This window comes from Scylla paramamosain, chromosome 32, assembly GCF_035594125.1.
Source record: "Scylla paramamosain isolate STU-SP2022 chromosome 32, ASM3559412v1, whole genome shotgun sequence".
Lineage (NCBI taxonomy): Eukaryota > Metazoa > Arthropoda > Malacostraca > Decapoda > Portunidae > Scylla > Scylla paramamosain.
In genome coordinates, this window is record NC_087182.1 from 11890925 (window position 1) to 11907650 (window position 16726).

At 42.3% G+C, this 16726-nt stretch overlaps 1 protein-coding gene across 1 annotated transcript in view; it reads right to left on the reverse strand.

The window, feature by feature from the left end:
- LOC135088875 (uncharacterized) overlaps window positions 1–15682 on the reverse strand; it is a 32190-nt gene extending 16508 nt beyond the window's left edge. The window contains exons 1-9 of the mRNA XM_063983937.1: window positions 15526–15682; window positions 14541–14662; window positions 14139–14363; window positions 11586–11933; window positions 11098–11226; window positions 10052–10211; window positions 9339–9428; window positions 8035–8171; window positions 5143–5267 (exon numbers count right to left, since the gene is read on the reverse strand). Coding sequence (XP_063840007.1) covers window positions 5143–5267; window positions 8035–8171; window positions 9339–9428; window positions 10052–10211; window positions 11098–11226; window positions 11586–11933; window positions 14139–14363; window positions 14541–14662; window positions 15526–15568 — 1379 coding nt within the window. The 5' untranslated portion in view covers window positions 15569–15682. The remainder of the gene's footprint in view (window positions 1–5142; window positions 5268–8034; window positions 8172–9338; window positions 9429–10051; window positions 10212–11097; window positions 11227–11585; window positions 11934–14138; window positions 14364–14540; window positions 14663–15525) is intronic.
- Between the last annotated feature and the right edge of the window lie 1044 nt (window positions 15683–16726).

Below are 16726 nucleotides of genomic sequence, written 5' to 3' on the forward strand. Positions count from 1 at the left end.
GACGTTATAGTGCATTCACAGGTTTATTTAATTACGGCGTTTACTCGAGTTCAAATGCAAATGTGTCGTAGCCGACACCCTTGAAGCAATTCGAACAGATGAAGTTGTGACGTCATCACAAACTACTTCGTCTATCCCATACTCCTCCCCTTCCCTCCCACTATCACTCTCGTTTCCTACCCCACCCCCCCACATATGGTTTACGTTATCCTGGTGAACCAGGGGCAGCAGGCAATACCGGTCTGTATGAGGAGAGTGGTGCATCGCTGCCATGTCCAACATGCTACGTTACAGGTGTGGTTGTAAAACCGCAATTGCATTGCGACTTTTACACTATTTCAATCAAGAGAAAGCAGCCAAGAAAGTACGGAATAGTTTGGACAGGTACGAAACATGCATTTATTTCTTATTGTCGTCAATGAAAGTTTCAATGGCATCCCTGTAATATCTGCATTGGAAACGATAATTTGATTATACGAGTATATGAAACATTATAGGCATGCAATAATATAATGAAAAGGTTTGCCTTCACCACACAGGCCTTATGATCGTGTCGCAGAGGCCATGGGGATGACAGTGAATGCTGTGCGGATGATGGTGAAGCACACCACGAGCTCGCGTTCTGGATCACCAACACCGCCCGTGACAGTCACTCCCCCGACAACACAGCCTGGAAAACCGACGTCCATCGCCACCACGGCCGTCTTTGACAATTTCGCCGTTGGTGCCATTCGCCGCCAAGTACACAGCAAATTCGCTGCCAAACAACCCGTCACTATTGGTATATTGAGTGAAGAGTTAAAGAGGGCGGATAACATCACGGAGGAAACCTCTCAGACGACTGCGTGGTGATTACTTCATACCATGGGGTTCAGGTATAAGACATCACAAAAAAAAATGTACGTGAAGAAGGAAACTTTAGATGTTGTGTGTTGTGTTAACGCTCTTCGATCACTTAGAAAGCATCGGAAGGAGGGGGGACAGGTGGTTTACGTCGACGAAACGTGGTTTACTACCCAGATGCACCACAGTAGAGTGGGTGGATACAACACAGCCTAACACCAGTGCCACCTTCAGCTGTCAAGTGCCTGCTCGGGAGGGTGAGCGTTTTGTGATAGTAGCAGGTGGCACAGATGAGGGATTCATTGACGAATCATTTCTGTGCTACCCTGCTAAGAACAAAACCGGAGACTACCATGGCGAAATGAACAGCGCCCTATTCATTCGCTGGCTGACATCACAACTTCTGCCGGCGCTCGCTGAGCCATCGGTGCTGGTGCAGGATAACGCGCCCTACCACAGTCAACTGACAGAGGAGACATGTTGCCCCACCACTGGCACAAAAAAAGCGGAGATCGTGAAATGGCTGGAGTGCCGCAGCCTATCATTCCCACCACATGCTACGCGCCTTGAGCTGCTGCTGAACTGCAAGGAGAACCGGCCCGAACCCCGCTACACGGTTGACGAAATTATCCGATCATGGGGTCATGAGGTCATCCGGTTGCCACCTGCTCATCCAGAGTTAACAGCCATCAAACAAGTGTGGGGCTGTATGAAGCGACATGTGCGTTCAACGTTGCAACGGTTCACTCGGGCAGACCTGTAAGCTCGGCTCCAGGAAGCAAAGCTTATCGCAACCAAGGTGTGGGCAGGTGCTGTGAGAAGGTCCAGATCGTTCGAGGAAGAGTACTGGTCATCGGACAGCATACATGAAGGTGTGGAACCCGTCACCATCACCATCAACATCGACAGCGATGAAGAGGATGAACTGTTTGTCCATTGTTACCGCCAAGCGGGTGAAAGAGGTTGTTGTTGTGCAAGCGAGTTTGTCAATGAGGAAGGAAAGGACCTGGAGGTCAGGGCGAGGACCAAGACGAGGCCTAAGTCAGCGAATTTCTTGTACGGTCAGTATCGAGGTAGTGTTGATGTAAGGAGATGAAGGATGCTGGTTATGACATGAGGCTAAGATGAGGCTGGCCTTATCGCCGTCGCTAATGGATAACGATGGACAGGGCAGGAACCCAGGCAGTAACTGAGGACGATAGGGACACTTGGCTGAGGACACTCGTGCAGGGAGAAAGTGTGTCGGTGCAGAGACAGAAGTAGATAGACCTACCTAGAGCACTTGACAGAAATGGCGTGCGCGTTACTTAACGATTACTCCAAGACCCAAACACGTAAGTGTAACAACTGTCTGTGTAAGAATACATTATCCTATAAGTAACGTGCAGAATCATACCTATATTACACAAATTATTCATATAGAATATTGTCTATGATCATTAATGTATGTCTTCAGGTTTTGACCGAATTCAAGCGGATCCAATCGGATTCAATCGGATACAATAAATGATTCGTGTCATCGTGTGGGTGCCTGAATCAACCTTCGCTGCCTGCTGGCGGTAACATCCATAGTGATATGGAATGAAATAAAATTCATGTCCAGTTATTGTCATAATTTCCCCACCCATCATATGTATGAACTTGTTATCGAATCCCCTCTCCGGGTGCATGGTATTCAATAACTATGTTGCTCAGAGAGAGAGAGAGAGAGAGAGAGAGAGAGAGAGAGAGAGAGAGAGAGGAGGGAGGAGATGGGGAGGAAGAAGGGAAGGGGATAAGTATTTAGGTAGACGAGGTAGTTTGTGATGACATCACAACTTTCGCCTGTTCGAATTGCTTCACGGGTGTCGGCTACAACACATTTGAACTCAGAGTAAAAGCCGTAATTAAATACACCTGTGAATGCACTACATCAAAAACTAGGGCAGGGTGTGAACTAAGCCGTGCTAATATAGCATGCTGATGTGAATGATTATTTCGGAAATATGAGCGAAAAACGATGGGTCAAGCCGGCTGAAATATAGTAGTTCCTCTCACACATCTTCACTACTATGATGAATTCAGTTTCCTTAATATTACCCATGCTTCATATACTAGTTCACTTTAACTCTCATAACACAGATCATGTTATTTAGCATACGCTTGCTCAACAACAACTTTCACCCGCTCGGCTGTCTTTCACCTGCTCGGCGGTAACAACCATTATGTAAATCAATAACATTATTTCTTTTTACGTTCCCTGAGAGACTTCTGAGAACGGTTTTGTAGTACCTTCAGACGCTCTCAAATTGCTACTGGCCCCATTCGGTACTCCTTTGGCACCGTCAGGAGGTAGTACCGTGAGACTAGTACCAAGAAGCGGCACAGTAGGAACACACCTCCAGCACCACCACCAGCTACCCGAGACGCACCCTCAGTCCCGGCAGCAGCAACCGTGGAAGTGTCCCCAGAATTGGTCTGCGCCTCGGCTCCAACCCCGTCGCGAAGCACCGAAGCAGCGCTCTAGAAAGGCGAACCAGTAGCAGGTGTGTGTGTGTGTGTGTGTGTGTGTGTGTTGTATCCTTTACGTGCAATTCATTAACAATTCATTAACGCCATGTAAATTATGTGATTGGAGACTGATATAGCAATTTCTTTGCGGATAGTAGTAGTAATAGTAGTACTAGTAGTAGTAGTAGTAGCAGTAGTGGTAGTAGTAGTAGGTAGTACTTGTTGTTGTTGTTGTTGTTGTTGTTGTTGTATGTAGTGGTGGTAGTAGTAGTAGTAGCAGTAATAGTAGTAGTAGTAGTAGTAGTAGTAGTAGCAGTAGTAGCAGAAGTACTTGGTGTTGTTGTTGCTGCTGTTGTTGTTGTTGTTTTTTTATGTAGGAGGGACACTGGCCAAGGGCAACAAAAATCCAATAAAAAAAAATGCCCACTGAAATGCCACTCCCATAAAAGGGTCCAAAGCGGTAGTCAAAAATTGAACGATAAGTGTCTTGAAACCTCCCTCTTGAAGGAATTCAAGTCATAGGAAGGTGGAAATACAGAAGCAGGTAGGGAGTTCCAGAATTTACCAGAGAAAGGGATGAATGATTGAGAATACTGGTTAACTCTTGCGTTAGAGAGGTGGACAGGATAGGGGTGAGAGAAAGAAGAAAGTCTTGTGCAGCGAAGCCGCGGGAGGAGGGGAGGCATGCAGTTAACAAGATCAGAAGAGCAGTCAGCATGAAATTAGCGGTAGAAGACAGCTAGAGATGCAACATTTCGGCGATGAGAGAGAGGCTGAAGACAGTCAGTTAGAGGAGAGGAGTTGATGAGACGAAAAACTTTTGATTCCACCCTGTCTAGAAGAGCAGTATGAGTGGAACTCCCCCAGACATGTGAAGCATACTCCATACATGGACGGATAAGGCCCTTGTACAGAGTTAGCAGCTGGGGGGGTGAGAAAAACTGGCGAAGACGTGTTGGTGCTGTTGTTGTTGATATTATTACTGTTCTTGTATATAGTGGTAATAGTAGTAGTATTGGTTATAGTAGTAGTAGTAGTAGTAGAAGTAGCAGTTGTAGTAGTAGTAGTAGTAGTAGTAGTAGTAGTAGTAGTAGTAGTAATATATTGTAGTAGTGTGGTCCGACATCTCTAAACTGGCGGCTAGTGTGGTTCACCAGGGAATTTCCCCTGTGAACACTGCTGTCACGTTTCCAGAGCCTGCGATAATATTATCTCTCTCTCTCTCTCTCTCTCTCTCTCTCTCTCTCTCTCTCTCTCTCTCTCTCTCTCTCTCTCTCTCTCTCTCTTTGTGTGTGTGTGTGTGTGTGTGTGTTTGTAGCGCTGCTCGTGTGACTGGGTCAGGCTGGGTCGTCGGTGTTGCTGCTTGTGATCAAATGGTTTAATGTATTATATTTTCTTATTAAGAAACTGGTTTACTTTTACTATTAATCCTTTACATTATATTGTAAATATAGTTGTGAAAGAACTTGCCCACCTCAGAACTACAATGAAAGCAATATGTGGCAGCATTTTTTAAGACCTGGCATTCGAAACCTCTGCCCGGGTGATGGGTCGGGCTTGGTTATTATCAGGCGTTTTCGTTCACGGGTGGCTTAATGTAAGAGTACTGTCGTCGCCAGTTTTGTCGCCCCAGAAGGTCCTGTGAGGCTGGTGGCGAGAGACTAATATGAAGCATGTGTAACACTAAGGAAAGAGTAGAAATTAAGGAAACTGCATTCATTATAGTAGTTAACAGCAATAGTTAAGTTGTGTGAGAGGAACTAGCTGTGGAGAACTTAGCTGTTGAGAGGTAGTGAAGGTTGTATTTACGTGGTAAAGTTGATGACATGGCGCGAAGGGTAGATAAGGCACAGAGGGATCTCTGTAGAGGTATGGGTCACCCAGGGTCGCATATCTGGTCCAGCGGCCTCAGAAGGGGGCATATTGTGCCCAGTCTTCAGAGGGAGAGGTGTTGCGACTCGCTCTGTTTTTCTCCACAAACTCTAGACCCTCAAACGCCGACCCTCATAGTCGTAAGTGTTGCATTGTGGTTAATTAGCAGTAACTGCTAATGTCAAAATACACTGAACATTATTATACATGTATTGCATTTGCGTCTCTATTATTCTGAATGCTTGTTAAGGCGTAAACCATTATGTATTTTGGTTATTATATCGCACTTTATTATGATGGAATGCTACCACTTTATGATATTTATGTGCCTTAAGTGCATGCGAATGTTTTATTGTATTTCAATACTCCTCATGCTGGTGTCAAATTAATTGCAAATACAGGTTAACCGCATTAAAGCGAGTAAACGACTGGATCGTTTGTCATCCTGATCACTTATAGACGTGATGGCGTCTATCTGTACTATTTTTTTTTTTTTTTTTAAGAAATCGTCCTGTTTTTATTTCTGTTCCTTCACATTACATTCTAAGTATAACTGTGAAAATACCTACCACTCCAGAACTACCGTGAAACCAATATAATGTGGCAATATCTTTTTAGCAACACTGTAAATTATGTATGTCATGTTTTCTTTATTGGCGTATAGATATCTTATGCATGATAGGTTTACTGTTCTTTCATATATTGTAATGCCTAGAGTAATAGTTTAGATGTATGTCTATCTTGTAGGGCATCCCTTCTATATAAATAACAGTGTTCACAGGGGAAATTCCCGCGTGACCCCATCCTAGCCGCCAGTTTAGAGATGTCAGACCATAGTAGCAGTAGTAGTAGTAGTAGTAGTAGTAGGAGTGGTGGTAGAAGTAGAAGTAGTAGTAGTAGTAGTAGTAGCAGTTATGGTAATAGTAGTAGTAATCCATGTAAGGAATTTCTACTCATACCGCTCTTCTAGACAGGGTGGAATCAAAAGCTTTTCGTCTCATCAACTCCTCTCCTCTAACTGACTGTCATCAGCTTCTCTCTCATCGCCGCAATGTTGCATCTCTTACTGTCTTCTACCGCTGTTTTCATGCTAATTGGTCTTCTGATCTTACTAACTACATGGATCCCCACCTCCCGCGAGCCTCGCTGCTAAAGACTTTCTTCTTTCTCTCACCAGTATTCTGTCCACCTCTCAGATGCAAGAGTTAAACAGTATTTTTCAATTATTCATCGCTTTCTCTGGTAAACTCTTGAACTCCCTGCATGCTTCTGTATTTCCTCCTTCCTATGACCTGAACTCTTTCAAGAGGGAAATTTCAACACACTTATTCTTTAATTTTTGATGACTGTTCTGGATTCTGTTTGGGAACTGATACTTCAGTGGGCCTTTTTTTTTATTCTTAATTTTTCTTTTTTTTTTTCTTTTTTGCCCTTGGCCGGTGTCTCTCCTACATAAAAAAGTAGTAATAATAGTAGTAATAATAGTAGTAGTAGCAATAGTAGTAGTTGCTGTTGTTGCTATTGGCGTTGTTGTTTTATGTAGTAGTAGTAGTGGTGGTAGTAGTAGTAGTAGTAGTAGTAGTAGTAGTAGTAGTAGTAGTAGTAGTAGTAGTAGCATCAGTAGTAATAATAGTAGTAGTAGTAGTAGTAGTAATTGCTGTTGTTAATGATGTTGTTGTTTTATGTAATAGTAGTAGTAGTAGTAGTAGTAGTAGTAGTAGTAGTAGTAGTAGCAGTAGTAGTAGTAGCATCAGTAGTAGTAATGGTACGAATAGTACTAGTAGTAGGGATAGTAGTAGTAGTAATAATTGTTACTATTGTTGTTGTTGTTATTGCTGTTGTAGTTGTTAGCAGTGGTAGAGGTACTATTATTATTAATATTATTATTATTATTATTACTATTATTATTATTATTATTATTATTATTATCATTATTATTATTATTATTATTATTATTATTATTATTATCATTATTATTATTATTATTATTATTATTATTATTATTATTATTATTATTATTATTATTTTCATTATTATTATTATTATTATTATTATTATTATTATTATTATTATTATTATTATTATTATTATTATTATTATTATTATTGGTAGTAGTAGTAGTAGTAGTAGTAGTAGTAGTAGTAGTAGTAGTAGTAGTAGTAGTAGTAGTAGTAGTAGTAGTAGTTGTTGTTGTTGTTGTTGTTGTTGTTGTTGTTGTTGTTGTTGTTGTTGTAGTGGAAGTAGCAGCAGCAGCAGCAGCAGCAGCAGTAGTAATAGTAGTAGTAGTAGTTGTTGTTGTTGTTGTTGTTGTTGTTGTTGTTGTAGTGGAAGTAGCAGCAGCAGCAGCAGCAGCAGCAGTAGTAATAGTAGTAGTAGTAGTAGTAGTAGTAGTAGTAGTAGTAGTAGTAGTAGTAGTAGTAGTAGTAGAAGTAGTGATAGAAAAAGAAGTAGTAGTAGTAGTAGTAGTAGTACTAATAATTAAAATAATAATAATGATAATAATAATAATAATAATAATAATAATAATAATAATAATAATAGTAATTGTTACGCCCCAAACACTCACGCACACGCACCTGCACCCAAGCACTCACACACATACCCACACACACACACACACACACACACACACACACACACACACACACACACACACACACACACACACACACAAGTACCCACGCGCCTGTGGGCGCGCACATGAGCTGTGAGAGGGTAGTAGATGCAAGCAAGAGGCCTGTGTTTGTAAGAAAAACTACTGCTGACCCAGCACAGTGAGCCTGGCGCTGGAAATAACAACAACAACCCTCGTGGGAAACGAGGACAGACCAGGACAGAAACAAAGTATCTCTGGTGAGCGGAGGCCGTGTGCTCAGCGATCTCCACCTTCAGGAAGCATCCCGTCAGCGTCTCCGTCAGTGCCTCGCGGAGGATCGACTCTGGGGGGACCTTGCTGTGCCGCGCCCCTGCATAGCCGGGGAAATTACCGGCCTAGAAGTGTAGAGTGTACACGTGCCCAACCCGATACCTGAAGGTAGAGGTGTCGGGGGTAAAGACGTGCCATGCCATTGACCGATCGAATAGAACGTAGGTTAGCAGTGAGGGACGGCAACCCCTAAGGAGTCGCCGGTCCCCCGTTAACCTCCCCGGGGGAACGTAACAATAATAATAATAATAATAATAATAATAATAATAATAATAATAATAATAATATGAAGAAAAGACAATAACAACAACAACAACAACAACACTAAAATAACAGGTAGTCAATCGCTAAACAAGTAGAAAAAATTTTCTTAAGATTTATTCATCACAATTAATGTACTACATCCAGATAGTATACCAATACCGAGGTGTATGAAGCAGTACTTGTGTAGCCCTGACTGGTGCCAATTACATATTAACATCATAACAATGGAGCAGCGAGATTATAGTGAATAGCGTAAGAGCCAGTGCTTCTAAATACTCTGGACTCTTATAAGAATTATTTTCAAAAGTTTGAGGGACGACCAGTAGGATTGTCATAAATATTTTTCCTGCTGATGATACAGAATCGTCATTAACTACTGCTAGAATCACAAAATCATGAAAGGGCTCTTAAAAGTCAGAATAACGTACACTAGACCTTGTTAAAAGTAGTCGAGAGAAAGTACTGAAACGTTGGAGAATATGGACCAAGGGAATTACTGTCATAACAGATAGAGAGAGAGAGAGAGAGAGAGAGAGAGAGAGAGAGAGAGAGAGAGAGAGAGAGAGAGAGAGAGAGAAAGGGGGGGGTGTCAGGGAATGATGGAGGAGAGAATCCACCAGAGCGCTTCAGTAACTTAACTTCAACTTTTTTTTCGAAAAACAAAAGAATGCTCGATGTGTGATCGTTCGTTCGCGCAGGAGTGTAGTATAGTGTTGTGTGGTGTGATGAAGAAAGCATTGGTGGTGTTTGTAATGGTGGCGGTGATGCTGAAGACCAAGACCCAAATTAGATGGACGAAGAGGACGAGGAAGATGGCGAGTGCTTGTATAGAATCCGTCACTGATGTTGATGTCGTGGATCAGAGGAATGCAAGTGTGGGTGGATGTGGTACGGGAGAGGCGGGGTTAATGAGGTCTTGAGAACGGCTGGTGGACAGGTGCTCAGTCCAGGTTCTGGTCAACACTCATGCCCCTGCGAAGGCGACTGAACTCCTCGAACTCGATCCCGTCATCCCCCTCGAGTTTCCCTGAGCCTGAGAGAAGAAGGAGGAGGAAGAAGAGGACTTAGAAGAGTAATGAGTGACTAGTGAATTTTAAACAGCAATTGACCGACAGGTTAATCTAATCTAAGATTTTCTATTCAGCTGCACTCCTTGATATAAACTACAATATTAGAGAGAGAGAGAGAGAGAGAGAGAGAGAGAGAGAGAGAGAGAGAGAGAGAGAGAGAGAGAGAGAGAGAGAGAGAGACTTTTAAGATTGCGCATGTTATTGCTATCAAGAGCGAATCATTCCACTGATGTAAAAGAAAACGTTACAACAAGGGAAACTAATATAAATTCTACCGTGGTCTCGGACTACAGCAGACGTGGGGGAGTCCAGACGCGTTGTGGGGCTGTGTTAGTGTGTGGTGTGGTGAGGGTAGCTTGATATGGGAGATGGAGAGGGTGTGAGGTCTGTGAATACCTATGGGTGGACAACTAGGACGAAACAAAAGCAAAATATTGATGATTTACGAGTGATGTTGACTTGGAATGGATCAAGTGGAAAGACGGAAACAGGCGGAGGGAATCAGAGTTTATCAGTGTAATGGATGAAGGGGTGGAGATACTGGTTAACTCTTAATAAAGGTGAATGAGTATGAAGAGTGTCTCACCAGGCGCGGGGTGCATGAGTTTGAAGGGCAGGGAGGCGGTGAGGGTCCCGGCGATGGCACCGCACTCTAGCTCCACCTGCACGCTGTAGGTGACCATGATGCCCAGGCTGTCAGACTGATCCCGGCGCAGTGTGCTTGAGGCCAGGTTGGCGTCGCTGTCCTGGGAAGGCAAACAAGTGTAAGTATAGTTACTCCCCGTCAACAACAACAATACAGTCATCAGTAAACAGGAAGCCTGTGTAGATAAACACCAGATAATAACGAGACCAACAACTAATGAATAACAGGGCCATTATTTCAAGATGTTTTTGGCTTTCATAAGCCTTTGCTCCTTCTCACAGATAAAAATTATAAGCAATGTATAACAAATAGTAAACTCTGGAACTTCCTTCCTGCTTCTGTATTTCTTCCTTCCTTACTTGAATTCTTCCAAGACGGAGGTTTCAAAACATTCATCCTCAAATTTAGGATGATCGTTTTGATCTTTCTTTTGGTAATGGCACCTCGGGGCCTTTTTATTTGGGGGGAGGGTCTTTTTTTTTTTTTTGCTCTTGGCCAGTACCCTTCTTACAGAAAAAAAAAAAAAGGAGAAAAAGAAAGAAAAGAAAAATCACAGAATGTATGTTCACCAAAAAGAATAAAAGAGTTTTCACTGTTAAAAAGGCATACACATCATAAGGTTGGATTATGTTAGGTTAGGTTAGGTCAGGTTAGTTCAGGACAAGTTAGATCAGGAAACACGAGACTTGTTTTATAAAGGGAAGATTACCTACATGCGTGTACATACGTCGTTAAGTTAGGTTATGTTGTGATTAGGTCAGGTTAAGGATCCATTTTCTCTCTCATTCTCTCCAGAAAGGTGCAAATATTACGGCATTTCTTTGTATGAATTAAGGAGCACGATTTGTTTCCAGATTTCGACCAAATATACCAACTGTGAAGACGTGAGGGTCTCATCCTGATCACCCACCACACCCGCCATTTAAGTCAGGGCAAGTTAGATTGTGAAACATGAGAAATGCTTTAAGAAGAGGATTATCACCCACCTTAGTTTTGCCGTCGAGAGCCACTCCGAAATGCTTGGCATTGGTGGCCAGTGGGAGGATGGTGAAGGTCTTGTGGAAGTGTGCGCCAGGCATGATGGGACAGCCCTCCTGGGTCTGGAAACATGCCACCTGGACAGTAATGAGAAACATTAGTGGAGGTGTTGAAAGAGATCTGCAAGAAAAGCGCTGCCACCATCAAACTAAACAATCAAAGCAATAAAAGGCGAATAAAAAGGTGTTAGACAAGGTGACACTTTTTCTAAACTGTGGTGCTAGTTTTTGTTTTGTTAAACTTGGAATAGGAAGACTGGAATAAAGATCAATGGACAATATTGAAATGTTCTTAGATTTGTAGATTATATTGTTCTGAGAAGTGAATCTGAAGCTAAGAGAGAGAGAGAGAAAGAGAGAGAGAGAGAGAGAGAGAGAGAGAGAGAGAGAGAGAGAGAGAGAGAGAGAGAGAGAGAGAGAGAGAGAGATCAGCCCACCTCACGATCGAAAAGGGTGTTAGTCATGGTCAACTCGACGTGCTGTATCACCGACATCTTGATCTTCTTCACTGTCTTGGAGCTGGTGTTGCTGATGGAGACGGTGGGGGAGATCTGCTGGCCGTGGTAGTAGAGCTCCCTGTCCAGCGCCACCTCCATGTTGAGTTTGCCGGATGAGAACGTGAATCCCTTAGTGGCGAGAGTGGAGGGTTGGCGGAGGAACTTTTCAGCTGGATAATACTGCACCTTCCTCACCGCCAGACACACGGAGTTGCGGCGGTGAGGCTTTTCGTCCAGGTTGTCGGCCACGTAGACTCGTAGCTCGTAGATGACTCCCAGTGGTTTGGCCTGTACAGGGAAGGGAGATGTTAGAAATAAATGTCTTGGCATCTTTTTTTTCTTTTTATGTAGGAGGGGCACCGGCCAAGGGCAACAAAAATTGCAACAAGAAAAGAAAGGCCTACTAAGGTGCCTGTCCCCGAATAAAGTCGAAAGAATTGGTCAAAAATACAGGATAAGTGCCTTGAAACCCCCTCTTCAAAGAGTTCAAGTCATAGGAAGGTGGAAATACAGAAGCTGTTTTAGCTAGAGATGAGATATGAAGTTTCCAGTTTAGATTATAAGTAAAGGATAGACAGAGGATGCCCAGTGAAGAAGAGGGGGGGACAGTTGAGTGTCAGTGAAGAGGAGGGGATAGTTATCTGGAAGGTTGTGTCGAGCTGATAGATGGAAGAATTGAGGTTTTGAGGCATTGAACAATACTAAGTTTGATATGCCCAAATCAGAAATTTTGAAGACATCAGAAGTCAGGTTTTCTGTGGCTTCTCTGTGTGAGCTGCTGACTTCCTGAAGGGTTGGACGTCGACGAAAAGACGCGGAAAAGTGCAGTGTGATATCATCAGCTTAGGAGTGGATAGGATAAGAAGTTTGGTTTCGAAGATCATTGATGAATAATAGGAAGAGAGTGGGTGACAAGGTAGAATCCTGAGGAGCACCACTGTTAACAGATTTAGAAGAACAGTGACCGTCTACCACAGCATCATTAGAACTGTCAGAAAGGAAACTTGAGATGGAGTTACAGAGAGAAGGATAAAAGCCGTAGGAAGGTAGTTTGGAAATCGAAGCTTTGTGCCAGACTCTATCAAAAGCTAGACTGTGCTAGATTTGTAATATGTTCTTGCTGTTTTGAGAAACTATGTACATGAAGTACACTGTCTCGCCTATAAGGAAGGAGGAAAACATGAAGGCAAACGAATTCGACTGGATAATTAGTAGAACGAGTAGGTAGAAAATATGGGAAATGCAAGTGCCCTCCTTTACCTAGTGAATTTATTATTGCTTAAGTAATGTCTGGCTTATCTACGCTGCTGAGAAATGCGCAGGTTGTGGATTGGTTTCATGATGTTTGTGTTATTTATTTCCTTAAACGTATCACAGATATTGATTATAACACGCTCTTGAAGAAAATGTTTGGGTTCAGATGAGTTAATTTGTCTACTGGTAACCTGAAATCCATTATTCCTGGTCACGTTTATTCGGTGTTGAAAAGTAGTTTATATCAGTACTGTTGAGCTCTTATCAAAAAAATTCCATTGGATCTCCTCTCTGTTTTTGGATCAACTGAACGATTTGAGATTTCAATGTTTCTTTATAATACGTGCACCAGCAATGGACGCAGTATTTATGGCCCTGCCTGACACGTGAATTAAAGTGTGCGAATTATTTTTCCTCAGACTGTAAAAGCTTTCGGTAAGTCAGCGGCACGGTTTTAGATTGCATAGCTTATAACTCCATGATCTTCTTGGTCGACTTAAGAGAAGTAACGCCGTTCACTGAACTTCTATCATGATAGCTGTAATTTCCACTGTGTAATACTCTACATTTTATGATCCATGCCTTCAAGTAACAAAATGGTCAAGATCACCTTGGAGATATTTGCTGTCACTCTTTGTGGCGTCTTTATTTGATATTTTGCAATTTTGCAAGGCTGTTGTCTACATAATTGATCTAAAATAAAATAATAAATGAAAAAGGGCCCAAGTATTAATTCTTCCAGTATACCACTCATGACATCTCGTCTGCTCTTCATTGCACTGCCGATTATGACCACGTACTTTTTATGTCTGATGAGCCAAGAGTCCTGCAGCCATTTATGAGTATTATCTGCGCCACCATGGACGTGTATTCAACTTAGTAGCCTATTCCGGGGAACTCTGCCAAACGCTTCCTGAAAGTCGTGATAAATGACAGGTGGTCTACTGTCCTCATGCCTACTGTAAACTTCATAGAAGCCAAGGAGGTTTGGTAGACATGTGTTAATTTCTGAATGTGTTTGGGACGTCTGATCAGCTTCTTTTCCTGTGAGAAATTAACCACATTATACCTTGAAGTTGCTTCATTAGTCTGCACACGGTAAACTTGAGACTGATCAATTTTCTTTCAGTCTTTCTTATTTCAGGCTCTCAGTATGATTGTTTTGTTCATCATAGTTTTTTCCACAGAAACCCAATGTTTGTGGTAATGTTAAGGTAATAAAATCAGTGGCTATTTTACCGAGTGATCAGAGAAGAGCTGGACAGAGCACGGGGCGTTGTCGGAGATATCAATAGAAAACGGATAAGCGGAGGCGCCCAGCTTCGTAAGGAGGCGTTCTTGCATCTCGGTGACCTTGACATCACGGTTGAGGGGAATCTCCTTACACACCAGCTGCATCTCCTTACTGAAGTTGACGCCCATCACCTCGTCCTCCTCGCGGCCGAAGCGATAGGTGATTGAAACCTGCAAAGAGAGGCAAGAAGGGAGGAAGGCTTTGAGAGACTCACACACTAAAAGACCGACTGAGACAGAAAGATACTTATTACTACGATTAAGTTTCTCTAGTTAATTTACGTTAGATTAAGCTATAGTAAATTAATTATAAACTTTAAAAAAAGTTTTGTTTTTGGGAGTACTTACAGAAGCAAACACCTTACGGCCACGAAGATAGTCACTGTCACACATCACCACCCCGTCAATGGGCTCGGTCGAGTAGCTGTTGTCAACGAAGTCACGGCGTCCCAGGTACACCGTAACCTTGCCTGCGGTTATGAGACAAGCACTTCTGACGGGGGAGGCAAGTTGAGGGATCGCATTCTCAAACGTCTCGACGTCTTATCTAAACTAGTTTTTACAAGCTCTAGTAGAAATCATTAAGGTTTTCAAGAATGCCTTCTTGATTTTAGTGATAATATAACAAGGATTTTGTATTAACAATGCAAACAAAACTCATAAGAATCCAATGTATTGCTCCTGTGGCCTTTAAAAATAGTCCTTATGAGAACCTAAAGTGTTTCTGAATGCGAGCCAAGGTCAGACTTACAGCATGTCTAGTTACTGCCGCTGGTCATCTACCAGGCAAGGAACGGGTGTGTGAGTGTGACAGAGTGATCTACCTAATGGACTGTGTGAATATCCGTGCGTGCGTGTGTGTGTGTGTGTGTGTGTGTGTGTGTGTGTGTGTGTTTGCTTATTTACTAGTATTGTACCGGATCGGAGATATGTTCGAGTGGTCCTGTCACCGTATATATGTATGTGTATGTGTGTGTGTGTGTGTGTGTGTGTGTGTGTGTGTGTGTGTGTGTGTGTGTGTGTGTGTGTGTGTGTGTGTGTGTGTGCATTTACGCAGTTCTATTTATCAAGATGCAACACACAAGACCTGAGATATGCTCGAGTGGTCCTGTCTCCGTGTGTGTGTGTGTGTGTGTGTGTGTGTGTGTGTGTGTTCTTATCACCAATCATTGTCCTTGTTGTAGAGAGAGAGAGAGAGAGAGAGAGAGAGAGAGAGAGAGAGAGAGAGAGAGAGAGAGAGAGAGACAGAGAGAGAGAGAGAGAGGAAGGGGTGGGGAGGAGGGAGCTCTGCGGTGCGGTGCGGTGCAGTGCTGTTCGGTGGCTTTCAACTCACCATTGGGGGCGGTCTTCTTGTAGACTTTGACCGTGTTCACCATTGCGAAAGTGTCGTTGGGGTTTCGTTAGAGCAGCGAAGGCGGCAAGAGTGTGTCTTGTGATAGGTTCCTGTCGAAGAGAGTGGTGTAGCGGAGCGCTTGCCCCCAGATAAATACCTCCGCGAAATCCACTTAGTGCTATTACGTGTTCCCTTCTTACTACATTAGCGCAGGAAGGTCTAACAGGATGACAAGGCAGACGGCTCTTTTTGTCCTGCCTCGGTTATTTTTTGCGCAGCTTGCAGTTTGCAGAAGGGAGCCGCAAACGGGAAGGGTCAACAAGAAATTTATCTTATATTCATTACCATCATCATCTTTATCGTCGTAATGCTCGTCGTAACAAACAACAACAACAACAGCTACTACTGCTAGTGCTGCTACTGCTGTTGCTGCTGCTGCTGCTGCTGCTACTACTATTATACTACTACTACTACTACTACTACTACTACTACTACTATAATAATAATAATGATAATACTAATAACAATAACAATAATAATAATAATAATAATAATAATAATAATAATAATAATAATAATAATAATAATAATAATAATAATAATAACAATAATAACAATAATAATAATAATAATAATAATAATAGTAATAATAATCTATCTACCTATTCTTATATCTACTATATAACAGGACAGCATTCATACACGATTTTTTCCTACGAACACACAAGGCATAACACTAAATATGATAATAATAATGATGATGATAGTAATAACAGTAATAGCAATAAATAACAACAACAACAACAACAGCAGCAGCAGCAACAACAACAACAACAACAACAACAACAACAACAACAACAACAACAACAACAATAATATTAATAATAATAATAATAATCTTCATCAACATCATTATCATCATCATCATCATCATCATCATCATCATCATCATCATCACTTCAGAGGTTGTCGTGTTTAATGTTTCGGCGTCTTATGTCAGCCACTTTTAACAGTTTGTAGTGGAAGTCATTAGGGTTTTCAAGGGTGTGATCATGATTCTAATGGTAGTGTAACAAGGATGCTGTATTAAGGTAACGGGTAACAACACTCATGAGAAAAGAACCACCACTACTACCATTGTTATCACCACCACAACTACCATTGTTATCACCACCACAACTACCATTGTTATTACCAACAC